This window comes from Electrona antarctica (genome assembly GCF_951216825.1).
Source record: "Electrona antarctica genome assembly, chromosome: 17".
NCBI lineage: Eukaryota > Metazoa > Chordata > Actinopteri > Myctophiformes > Myctophidae > Electrona > Electrona antarctica.
In genome coordinates this window covers 47,141,597-47,154,386 of record NC_136798.1, presented here as the reverse complement: position 1 = coordinate 47,154,386, position 12,790 = coordinate 47,141,597, and the positions used below count along the sequence as shown (strand labels likewise).

General features: G+C 40.4%; 2 protein-coding genes across 2 annotated transcripts; both read left to right on the top strand.

Annotated features, from left to right (window-relative positions):
- Positions 1-299: 299 nt before the first annotated feature.
- LOC306940541 (uncharacterized protein) lies at positions 300-5,259 on the top strand (the record flags this gene model as incomplete). The annotated part of the gene is made up of 11 exons (XM_079525638.1): positions 300-513; positions 1,360-1,538; positions 1,697-1,850; positions 2,017-2,060; positions 2,193-2,219; positions 2,631-2,702; positions 2,924-3,028; positions 3,567-3,711; positions 4,279-4,350; positions 4,444-4,465; positions 5,155-5,259. The coding sequence occupies 11 exons, from the start codon at positions 300-302 to the stop codon at positions 5,186-5,188; spliced, it is 1,068 nt and encodes a 355-aa protein (XP_079381764.1). The 3' UTR covers positions 5,189-5,259.
- A 2,496-nt stretch (positions 5,260-7,755) lies between these two features.
- On the top strand, positions 7,756-12,514 carry LOC306940894 (uncharacterized protein). Its single transcript, XM_079526140.1, has 5 exons — positions 7,756-7,881; positions 9,315-9,385; positions 10,360-10,544; positions 11,921-11,999; positions 12,416-12,514. The coding sequence occupies exons 2-5, from the start codon at positions 9,315-9,317 to the stop codon at positions 12,468-12,470; spliced, it is 390 nt and encodes a 129-aa protein (XP_079382266.1). The 5' UTR covers positions 7,756-7,881; the 3' UTR covers positions 12,471-12,514.
- Positions 12,515-12,790: the final 276 nt, after the last annotated feature.

Here is a 12,790-nt window from a genome sequence, read left to right as displayed (position 1 = left end):
AATATTTTATAAATGTACATTATTGTTAAACATGCAATCTGAACAAACAGTTGTCACTATGTTGCCCTTTTTATTGTTTATATATGTATATATTATATATATTATTAGAGAATTAGATCATGTGACGTCACAGTAAAGCGACACTCACAACAAGCGTCGCGACCGTACTTATGCGCATGCGCGCTCGTATACGGGTCTTGTTTGAATTCCAGCTGGCAGCAATTACATTGACAGGAGAACAACGTTTACAACAGATACTTTTGTTTGAGAAATAATAATTAAAATACATTTATGCCATCATGGTCAAATTTGCCTTGGTGGAGTGGACAGAAAGCTCCGATAAAGGACTTCGGAGCATTCTCCCAATTGCATGTGTTCGAGATTTTGATGAAGAGTCCTACCTAAACGGAGACGACGGTCCAGATGTATATTTGGTTGAATGGCGCCATGGACGCAAGGGGCCTAGTAAGGGAACATGGCCGGTATACCAAGCCAGGATCCTTAAGGTTGCAAGTATGTACATGATATATTTACTTAGCTTTTGTAACAAAATTAAATGAACAGAAACCTGCACTGTTTTATCTCAGCTTGCCACCCCCTTCCCTCACTGTATACGTTTTTCCCTTTTGTATGTCTCAATGTTCTGATGATCAAATGATGGACCCTATTGTAAACAAGTGTAATGCTTTATGGCAGTGGTTTTCAACCAGTGGTCCTTGAGAGGGTTCCAGGTGGTCCCCAGCTAAATGATGGAGAGTTGTTAATTAAATGGACCTTTTATAGATCTTTAAATCTTGAGAGCATCAAATTAAACCAAATGGACCCAGGTCTATTTGGTTTCATTCTACGCTCTCAAGCCTCTCAAGAGTTAAATTATTGTTAAACATCTGCATTACTTTTTACAAAAAGTCTACACAATTAGAGAATGTAGAATAATTGTTATTTTGATCAACATTTGCCTGTTATCTCTCCTAATGGTACCACTTCAATAAAGCATGGAATTGTGGACAATCTTATCCAATGGCAACTAAATATTATTTTGTTTTGTGTCTGAGAGGCTAAATCTCATCAAATGGTGGTCCGTGGCTCAAATGAAGAATAAATAATGGGCCTTAACATGAAAAAAGTTGAAAACCACCGCTTTGTGGTTTTCATCCACAGTTATCAGTTTTTGTATTGAGTTGTGCTTGAAATGTACCTATTCTGAACACTGTTAATAAATCAATCAACCTCTAGCTCAACTAGCTACGCTATGTTTGGCATGAACAACTGTACAGTAGCTGTTTCATAACAGAGAAAAACTGAGTCTTTGCTACAGAGCCTACAGTGTAATATTAACATTTTATTTATCTGCACCAGATAAGGAGATGACTCTGAAAATGGTGCTCGGTGAAATGGAGAGCAATGAGGCTGACACTACTGCTAAACGGGTTGTCAAGCGCAACCGGAAATACGACAGTGATGAAGATGAGGATATTGTTCCAAAGGCTCTGGACGACGAGGAGGAGAGAGTCGAGAGACCTAATGCAAAGAAAAAGGTGTGTGTGTGTGTGTGTGTGTGGCTTTGTTTATTGCTTTCCATTGTTGCATTAATATTCAACATTATTCACTCAGAAATGTGAGTCAACATTATTTATTTATTTTTGTAACATGGCCTGTCAAACCAAGTACCTAGTGTCTCTGTGTGTCTGTGTAGGCTCAGGCTGCAAGTGAGATGCAGAAGGAACAAGACAAGGCAATGTGGGAAAGGAAAAAAATGAACCAGTTCCAGACAACTATTCAAGAGTTGAGGGATACAAACATGGTCCTGAAGAATGAAAACGATAATTTAAAAGACCTTATAATAAACCGTAAGTATTTTTTTTTAAATTATTGTATTGCATATTGGTTTAATACAATTGGATAGGACTTCTCTGTTTCGTAAATGGGCTATCAATGGACCTGGTTGTTAATGTATTAATTGCATTTAAGTTGCTATGTTGATCTGATTGTAAATGATGTGATTCTCCCCACTAGATATTCCTCAAATGAAGGAGGACATTGCCTCTATTGCTAGTAGAGTAAGTTCCTCTTATTTGTATCACTTTATCAGCTATGGATTTGTGTGATGTTAGGCTGATTAGGACAATTCACTTGCTGTTTTTGTATTTACTTGTTCAATAATGTAACATACTGTCTTCCTTCTCCAACAGAGTGCAGCAACCTCTGTGTACATGGATGTGAGTAACCTTTTTTATTCCAAGGATTAATTTTTTTATGGTGTGATTTAAGGCTCATTCATAGTCTGGATTTTCGGTGGTGAGGTGACCACCGCTCCGGTGGTGAGCTGACCACCGGAGCTGAAATAACATTGAGCGGTGGTGAGAGAAGGGCTGGGGCGGTGGTTTGCTCTTCACCGCGGCTCGTGACGTCATGTTGTAGTTCGGTGGTCACCTCGCCACCGAAAATCCAGACTATGTATGAGCCTTAAGAAGTCTACAAAGGGACAATTGTGCATTGCCAACAAACCTCCATCATTTTTTTCATATCATAATGGAAATAAATGGCAGTCAAATCAGGCTGAAACAAATGAGACGTATGTCATAGAAAACTAACAAACTATTTATTTCCTCTTGCTTCTCTTGTAAAAGCCTCTAAATGCTGTGGCAGCTGAGGAGCGTCAGGAGCAGCCTGTGGAGGATGTTGGTGGAGGAAATGACAAAGTAAGTCACTCATTTTTGACAGCAGTATGTTTCATGAAAGCACATGGTTTGACATGTAGCCCCGGTCACGTGAAATTGTGAGGCTGGAAAACAACATGGATATTCTTTGCTATTTGACATGTGCATATTCTATAGGGTTATTTTTTTTAACCATATTGCCCACTTATCACCACATTATGAATTAACTGTATATGTATGTCATGTCACTGTTTAATCTCCAGCTCCATGGAGAGAGACCTCCAGCACCAGAGAAAGCTCCAGCACCAGAGAAAGCTCCAGCGCCAGAGAAAACTCCAGCTCCAGAGAAAACTCCAGCTCCAGAGATGGTAAGTACCGTAGATGCATATTCGTAAAGATTTGTGTAATGTATAGCCTACATTAATTGAAAATATTATCTGGCCAGTGGTTCTTCTTTTAATGGGTAACTGAAAAACTGTTGCATTACCACAGTGCCCATGTTCGATCAAGTTCAGGACGGGTGGCATACTTTGGTTAGACATAGCATTGGTCCGACAGGATTAAGGTTGGTGAGGGGTGCGTTAAACGACCGGATTAAGGTTGGTGAGGGGTGCGTTAAAACGACCGGATTAAGGTTGGTGAGGGGTGCGTTAAAACGACCGGATTAAGGTTGGTGAGGGGTGCGTTAAGGGTTGGGAGAGGGTTAAGGTTAGGTTTAGGTGTGCTGCCCCGTGGGAGGTTAGGGTGAGGGTTGGAGATATCTGCAGTCATACATAAACAACTATTTACTACTGATCAATACAAACTATATTAGTTTGTATTATGCTAATAATAAATGATATACCATAACATATATTTGTGAAAGTTATAGGCCTACTAATGCATTTATATGTGTGTATTTTTCAGGTGGAAATTGTGAAGGGGTCAGGAGTGTGCTGCAAAAGGGACACATGGAAGGCATCCATGAATGCAGGCACTGCTACTGCAATGGTGCGAATGCTCCTCCTCGGCACGTTTCCCCTCGAGACCCTGCTGCAGAGCAACCTCAATGGTAAAAACAAATTACACACGTGTTATCCTTTCTAAACTGATTCACCAAAACAACTCTTTATCTTGCCCTTGTTTTCTAAAGGGCTAAACAGTTTTTGCTGCTGCAATTGCGAGTAATGTTTCTTTTATAATTGTCCCACGCTAGCCCAGTGGTTTGCAAACATAAATTCAAGGATCCCCATAACTCAAAGAGTATGATTGGAATCAGAACCAATTCCACAAGGGTCTATTTAGGGCCATTAATGTAGATAACATTTATTGTGACCACTGGGCTCTGACTTATGGTGCGTTACCCGTTCAAATCATATTATTGAAAGGTAATGGGTCGCACACACCAAGACTGCGTTTTAGTTTTTATTCTTGCATGATGGACAAACGTTTCGGCTATCCAGCCTTCATAGAAGAAACGTTTGTCTTTATCCATCATGCAAGAATAAAAACTAAAACGCAGTCTTGGTGTGTGCGACGGATTGCCTTTAGGGCCATTAATGTAAACATTAGCTGCTGCAAATCGGCAGGATTGCCGACCTTTCATTTGCAAAATAATAATCATGAAATATTTCTTAAGGTGGCAAGCCAAAGCGAGGCGAAGGAGATCAGCTGGAAGCCCTGGACTCTGAGAAAAAGACAGCCATAATTGGTGAGTAAAAACAAAAGAATTGAGAAAGGAAAATGGGTAATAGCTGATGCCTTAAGTTGGCTACTTTAACATCCCTGTTTCACTATTTATTAGCTATCAGTGGAGACGGCATCAGGTAAGCATCGACACCATTAATGGTATCTTGCACGGCTTGGCACCTACTGTAGGGTGATCATACACTAACTTTCCAATTTCTCACTTCCTGATCACAGGATTCTAATAGATCTGGCCTAGTCTGCTTCCACTGTGGTGGTCCTCTGTGTACTGTGTTAGAACACCGGCATCTTCATCCCTCCTTCACCCATACTCATGCAATGACCAGACCATGCCTTTAATTAATTTTCATTCATGCCTTTAATTTATTTTCTTGATTGCGAAGCATATCTTATTGCTCTTTCTGGTAAACAACCTGTGCTGATAATCTGTTGTTCGTACAAGTGAAGTTCATGTGATGTCAAACATACCATGAGATCATTCGACAAGACAAACTTACATAATTCTATTATTATTATTATTATTATTACATAATTCTAACCAATTATTGTAAATATAGAAGGTGTCTTGGACTCATATATGCACTCACTTTTCAGACAATTCAAAATAATTGCATGTTTATGAAAAAAACAACTAATAAAATAGATACTGTTTGAATAAAGGCTTTGGGCTATCAGCCGATAAACTCACAAGGAAACTCATGTACACTAAATCAGGTGGTGTAGCAAAACTTATATGCTTGGAGTCTTTAGAAGATAGACTCGAGGCATTTTTCCACTGTCGTCTCATGTCCTTTTTGTCTCTTTGCAGAGGCAACAATGAAGAAGTGGCCGCACGCAACTAAAGGCCAGCTGGGTCAAGCCATCAACAGCAAGTTGACAGAGCTCAGGCATCGCCGAAAGGCAGATAATTGAAATTATTATTCCTGTCTCAACCAATTATTTTCTGTTGTGATTATGTTTAATTGAGATTTTGAATAAATGTTTAATAACTTCTAGATGTTGTGTTTTATTTTATTCATGTAGGTATGCATATTTGTATTTATGTAGGTACCTTACTGTATATGTGTAAATAAACATATATGACCTATATTTAACATATATGTGTAAATAAACATATATGACCTATATATAATGCATATATGAAATTGGACCCCTACATATATGGGCATATATGCAGCATTCATATATGCGCATATATGCAGCATGCATATATATGCGCATATATGTGCATATATGGCTATATATGTGCATATATGTTGAGAGACATATATGTAGGGGTCCAATTTCATATATGTGGCATATATGTTGAATATAGGTTCATATATTTTCTTTCCGTGTGGGCTTGTCCATCAGTCGACTTTGAGGCTCAATCAGGAGTCAGGACTACACCTAGCTGTGGATATTGCTCTTGTCTTTATGTTTTTATTGACAGTGTTGTGTCAAATGTGTGTATATGTGTTGCATACAGGGCCACTGGTAATCAAGACAAATTTCAGTTAGAGCTGACAATAAAGTATATCAAGTTGATCATATCATATGTGCATTTTCTTTTTCATGCATAGTCTACTGCAGAAGAAGAATCATTCTAAGCATGCAATCACAGGGAAGTACAGTACAATACAGGTCTGCTAAAAGGATTGATCAATCGTTTTTCATTTTGTACTCAATTCATCAAAGAAACTACATAGAACCTAGATAAGTAGATAACCAAGATCAAAGTGTAGATCCTCCATGTTACTTACAACATTCTTCTATGCAGGGATTACGATTCTATGGGCCCCAAATACACAAATGCATGCACCAAATTGCTGTGGCGCATGCTGTGGTGCATGCACCAACATTGCCTGTTGGTGTAACTGTCTGTAATTTTTTAATCCATCTATGTTCCATAAGTTTCCGCTGTCCACCGGTCCATCGGACTCCACATTCCAGACCTGAAAAGATGAGGTTAGCGATAGGATGGGATTGAAAGTGTGTGTACAGAGTGGTGTGTAGGTTTGCTCGTCTGATGTGATATAAGTGTTGTTTGAGGCGTGTTTCTAATGTGTGTTTGGTTTCTCCTGTAGTGTTTATGACATTGTGTGCAAGTGATGATATAAACTATATTGGGGGTTGTCAGGGACGGAGGATCTTGAATGGGGAAGTGTATGTGGCTGTGGGGGCTTGGGAGGTAAAGTGGAAAATCTGGAATGCACAAGGAGGTCTCCCAGGTTCCTATTCCTTCTGAGTGCAGAAATGACCTGATGTGTTTGTAATGGGGGGTAGGATTGTTGTGTAATTCTGTTTGAACTTATGGTGTAGTGGTTGGAGTGTATGTGAAAATGTGGTTATTAATGGGAGTAGTGTTTGTTATGATATTAGCCCATGCACAGTACATCTTAGTCTATGTACTTGAACTTGAGATACAGTGTACTTGATATGTATTGTGTTGTACTGCCGGTACTGTAGCATACTTTAGAGATAGGCTACGAGAGACATCTAGGCGGAAGCAAGGTCAGCCTTGCTGCAGTAGGCACGTTCTTCTGTCTCATATCTTATTGTCACGTCATTATGATCCAGCACTATATATGTTTCCTGTTTGTGTAATAAACTTTGTGAACCTTAGCGTGATACTGTCTCGTGTCTCGTTAATTTGTTCTCCCGGGTACCCGCCGCCGCAGTCGCCGTACCAAAGGAATACTTCAACTGGATTGTCACACACCACCCAGCCTGCACACACTACCTGTCTGTCAGAACCAGACGAGGGTCCAGTACTTAGATTATAACAGTGTTGTAGTGGTAGATGAGCCGGTGGACTGTATAGTATGAGAAGAAGAATTGGAGGAGGAGGGAAGACATAGAGGAGAGGGTAATGTGTGGGCCCCGTCCAGGTCCGTCCCTGTGCCAGAGAGAGGCCTCTGATCCGGATGCATGCTCTGAGGTGGCTGGGGAGGAAAGCTAGGGCTGAGGTTAGGGTTAGAATTAGGGGTGAGAGGGTTAGGGGTGGGAGGCTAGACTCATCTTCTACTGAGAAGATGATTCATATATTTGGGATCAATAACTGTATTGATCCCAAATATATGAATTTGTTAATGTAGCCTATGTGTGTTTTGAGGGGCCAGCCCCTCCTATAAACAGCTATAGTATTTAATCCCAGTCAGTCTATTTTTTAGATCAAATTTAGACTATTTCATTTAATAAATGATTTAATACATTTTTGATTAAAAAAAACCCTAACCTCCAGCACTAGGGTTATAAGCATAGATAAACACAACCCGTGTGGCCGTGTAGGAATTAGGAATTAGTCATATATACTCTAAGGGAATTAGTTTGTAGCATCTTTCTCTTCTCTTAACTTCCTGTGTACCGGAAACTCGTCAGAAAGTCAAAAGCGAAGAAGAAGCACTTGCGCATGCGCACATTGCGCAGTATTCGGTCAACTTCAACAAGAGTACTGCATGGAGTAGTGGGGTACTTTGGTGTTGTCATCGATTAGTTACTTTTTTTGTACGGAGAAAAAGGAGAAAGAAGAGGAGAGGAGGAGCAAATTCGTTAGGTGAGTGCTAAATAATGTTATTGAAAGGTTGTTTGGTCTTTTGTTGGTTTCAGTGAGACTGTGACCGTACATATATCATTTTCCATACTATCTTACAAGCTAATGCTAGCTTTTATATGGCCAGCCTAATTAACAGTGGATTGTGCCTTCTGCCTGCACTATTCATATGTTTAATTCGTCATTTTAATGCCAATAGAAAAATCCGTGATACAAACTATATCTCATTCTGAAACGATAATCGTATAGTATTATACCCAGTCCTGATGGTGGCGGTAACGTCACCATCATGCTGATTTTGACCAAATAGAGCGAATCTGGCGATGCCATTTCCGGTTTAAGGAATCACAACATCCGGGACTAGTTTGGACTGGTGCAGCACTATCATTTGTCCGGAATGCTAAGCGATAATTGTTTATTTTAATAACTAAGTCAAATTAAGATCTAATCAAGCCCAAAATATCGCATTTTACGCAGCGATGCATGCGCGATCACACGCGTGCGTGATCGACCGTGCACGCGCGGATTTCGGCCGGTTTTAGGTAGATTACATCGGCCGTTAGCCAAACAAGCCAATAGTTGCTACATTTTGTTATATTAAACTCCCGATTACAGGGGATTAAACGATTACGTCAATAGCATCAGTGGCCATAAGGGCTTTATTGATTCATTACGCATAATACGTCACTGGCCATAAGGGGATAGCCCCAGTATGTTCCCTCAGCACTACACTCATCTCGGAGCTACAGAATGAGCGTAGGGAGAGGGCACATATGGGGCTAGCTTTTATACAGTCTTATGGTCATCGGTGTCAATATTTTATATTTGCTCAGAAACAAACATCAAAAAACAGAAAAAACGTGTTTCTTTACAGTCAATTCCTTCTGTCAGATAAGATTATACTAAGATCCCCTGACCCTTTTGCCTTCCCAGTTTTGCTACAATTATTTATCAGAATTATAGCCCATTTACAGTTTTTAGTGATTAATTATGCTAATTACTCAATTTCTGACCACACAGTGACCTGTATCACTCGGCATATGGCAGAAATGGATTCAGCACATCAAAATCATATAGAAACAACACATTAAGCACAATTATTTATCAGAATTATAGCCCATTTCCAGTTGTGTGAATAATTATCCTAATTACTCAATTTCTGACCACACAGTGACCAGTATCACTCAGAATACGGCAGAAATGGATTCAGCACATCAAAATCAAACAACTCATTAAGTACTTTTCCTCAAGAATGCCCACAGGGTCATTTTCTAAAGGGTTTTTTCCATTTCAGGACTGGTCTATAAGTAGCATGATCTCAAAAAGAGTCAATATAAAACGATACAAATGTTTTTGAAAAGACAAGTTGACTCATGTTAGGCAGTCAGTGTGTTTTAAAGGGAAACGTGGTTTGCTTTCTTCCTTTGCTATCTAAGATGGATCAAGAGCAACCACAGGTGCCACGGCCACCCCCATCCCCAGAAAGGGCACCACCATCTTACGTGAGGTAGGCATATACATCGAATAATATTTTTTGGAAATAAAGAGTTCGCAATAGACTGCAGAAAATATTATTCTTGTTGCTTGCCTTTCACGATTGCACGTAAGCAACACATGAACTTGTAAACTGGTACGGTAACTATGGTAAATTCTGAATAGTTTTATGTCCATTTGTGCTGCTAGTTTGTCAATACGGATGTTTTGTTGGATTTGGAACCATTTATATTAACTAGACCTAGGCTGTGCCCGTCGGCCACGGGCCTACTTGGGAACAATTTTAGTTGGAAACCTAGTAGCCTACCTATACCCAGTAAGCACGTATGGTGACGGTCAGGACATGGACGAATTAATAACATCTCGTTTGGGGCCGATCAAGTCAAACCAAGACTAGTCCTATCTGTCCCAGTCCTATCCGTCCCAGAATATCACCTGGTTTCAACCAACAAATTCTGCCCACTAAGACCTATATGGATCTTTAGCAAAACGGATATTTCGTCCCGCCCAAACGTTAATTTTTTAAACATTACATTTTTAGGGGGGGGTTCTCGAGTTACGTGGATTACAGATACACACAGACATGGTGCATTTATAGTAATATAATAGATTCTTGCATTCATTAATATAAGTGTACTTGTGTGTTTCATCTGTCGCATTTACACTGGCTGCCAAATCTAGCCTGAATCAGATCTGTGCCACATTCGTCTAAGTCTAAATGCAGATTGGTCACTTACAAGTCACATGGAATCTGATTTAGATCAGGTTGTTGCATTCAGACTGAAACAGATCTCCTCAAATCAGATCAGATTTGAAACCACCTGTCACATTGGAAAAAAACGGATTCTGTGACCTATCTGCATTTAGACTATTTAAAATCATTTCAATGTTGATGTGGCACAGATATGATTCAGGCTAGATTCAGGCTACATTTGGCTGCCAGTGTAAATGGGGCCTTACACTCTACCTTTATCTTTGTCTTTAAAGGCCGCTATACATGTATGGATCCTTCCAGGGCAGACCTGGCCAGACTGTACTGATGATCCAATATGTTGAGGCTGAGGCCAACTTTGTCACCATGACGGCCAAGGTGAAGGCGGCATTGGACCTTTCAGAGGACATTTTCCTCTGCGATGCCTTTGAAAAGCCATTTCCTCCAGAAGGCATCACAAGTATGTAGAAATACTTACACGGTTGATAATTTACTGTGGCTTGTTTGAAGTTTCACATAAACAGTTTTACACAGGGTAGGTACCCTCACAAAAAACATGCAGTAATCCTGGTCTCTAAACTACTAACTTCACCTCACCAGGCTTTCCACCTCGGAGTCTCTGTTCCAAAAGTGCTGTGTGAACCGGTCTGGAGCGGATGATATCGTTACGTCATGTTGTATTGTTTTGTGGTCATCAGGCAGGAACAATCAAACGGAACCATAGACATATAAAGGTAGACGCCCCTTTTGGCTCTGGAGCGTATGTGCTCAAGGGAGGGCAAAAAATCATCACAGAGCGCATGTTCGGTTCTGGAAAAGATGCGCTGGGATTGGCAAGTAGTCACTTGAGTGGCAGAGTGACGTAGTGTGCCGTCCACTCTTCCGGCGTACCAGTGTAAATTCTTCCCCCCTCCCGTCAACACATATGGCTCCAACGAACTGCAGCAGCCAATGAGGCATCTATTTTTTTCTATGAATGGAACTTCCTTTTCCCTAAAACTGGAAGAATAACAATAAAAGCTCTCATAGCCTGTAGCTTTTATTGAGAAAAATCGATTTGAGGGTTAAGGAAGTTCCGGAAGATTGATGACTACAAATGACTTAGCGATATCATCCGCTCCCGACCGGTTCATATACCCGAAATTGAATGGTCCATTATAGTCCATGGACTATATGGACTATAGTCCATGGGGGGCGCTGTAATGTAGTGCCCAGGGGGGGGCGCTGTAATGTAGCGCCCAGGATTACATTACAATTTTGACACTGGGTGAAAAAACTGGGTTGCAAAATCGTGGGATAAAAATTAGTTAAAAAAATAAAGCCCTAGGGAATCCAGTTTGGTTGAAAGTCCAATGGCATTGTGTAGCCTAGCCAGACAAATCTGTTTTTTCCCCCCATCACTTGCTTTTAATGTCTATGTAATTTCAACATGATGATCTTTATAAATGTCTTTGATTGGAAATCAAGAAGGGTGGTGTGAACTCAAATTATGTAGATGGACCTTTATTGATGCTATGAAGGAAATGTAGTTTCTTTCCATAGAGTAATAAAGAGAAAATGATAATGCCATCAGGGCTATTTGAGTTTGGCCCAGACACATGCACTTGAACCACCGACCAGGAAATAACAATTGAATCACTGACATTCCAAAGGTGCTATAGTGTATATTATAACCCCATGTTCATACAGGTATATGAATGCAACAACTTTGTGAGTACAGCCCATGACATTAATATAACAATTCAAGGTTACAGATTACTGTTAAAGAAGACCAGCTAAATTGCTCTATTTGCCAGAACAGGGTTATATGTCTCATATATATTTTTTGTCCTTTAGCGCTGCACTTCTGGAGGAACAAGAAAAGAAAGATATATGCTCTTACTCAAAGTCAGTTGACTGAGCTGCGGAATACCAGGTAAATGCTTATCGAACACCTTCTGTTAAAAAGCATTTTACACATGCAAAACAAGTCTAGTTTGCCCTCAGATGAAATGAAATGAAATGGAATCTATATTTACCCAGGGTATCTGGGCTAAGCTCAAGAACTTGTTTCCAGCCAGGCCCTGCTCATAGAACACATTTCATCGTAGTGGTTGATGCCTTGTTCAAGGGCATTTCAGCGGTGGTAATTTGAATGTGTCGGACGGCTGATTCGAACTGGGAACCTTCCGGTATCTAGACCGCGCCGCTATCCGTTCGGCCACCGCTGCCAGTGATCAGTACACTTCTGCATCTGCACCAATGCAGACCATGGCTCTCTGTTCTGTACTAACATGATTGAGGTGGAAATTCACATATATTGTTCTGATGTGAATATGTTTACTCTTTCAGATCCAACAGAGTGCAGCTCAGGAGCAGTGTGGTGGGCCATTTGAGGATTTATTAAGAATAAAGTCTTTAACACAATAAGAGGGAGTCGCTTCACATTACAGCTAGGGGCTGGGACCTCTGTGAACTTAGTTAGCACTTCAAAACCAGCCATGTGAGTTAAGAAAGCACCGGGAGGCTATTTTTCACAAGGCTTTACATTCTATAACCTAAAGCATACTATGTAGTATGTACATGGGGGTTGTTAACGCTACCTGGGTACAGGCCAAGTCCATATTTAATGTGTCCATGGGGTCATCAAAAAGTGAGTGTCAAGCTGACCTGCAGGACAATGAGGAGACTCAGGACTGCAACAATTATACTTTTCCTTTTCCAAAC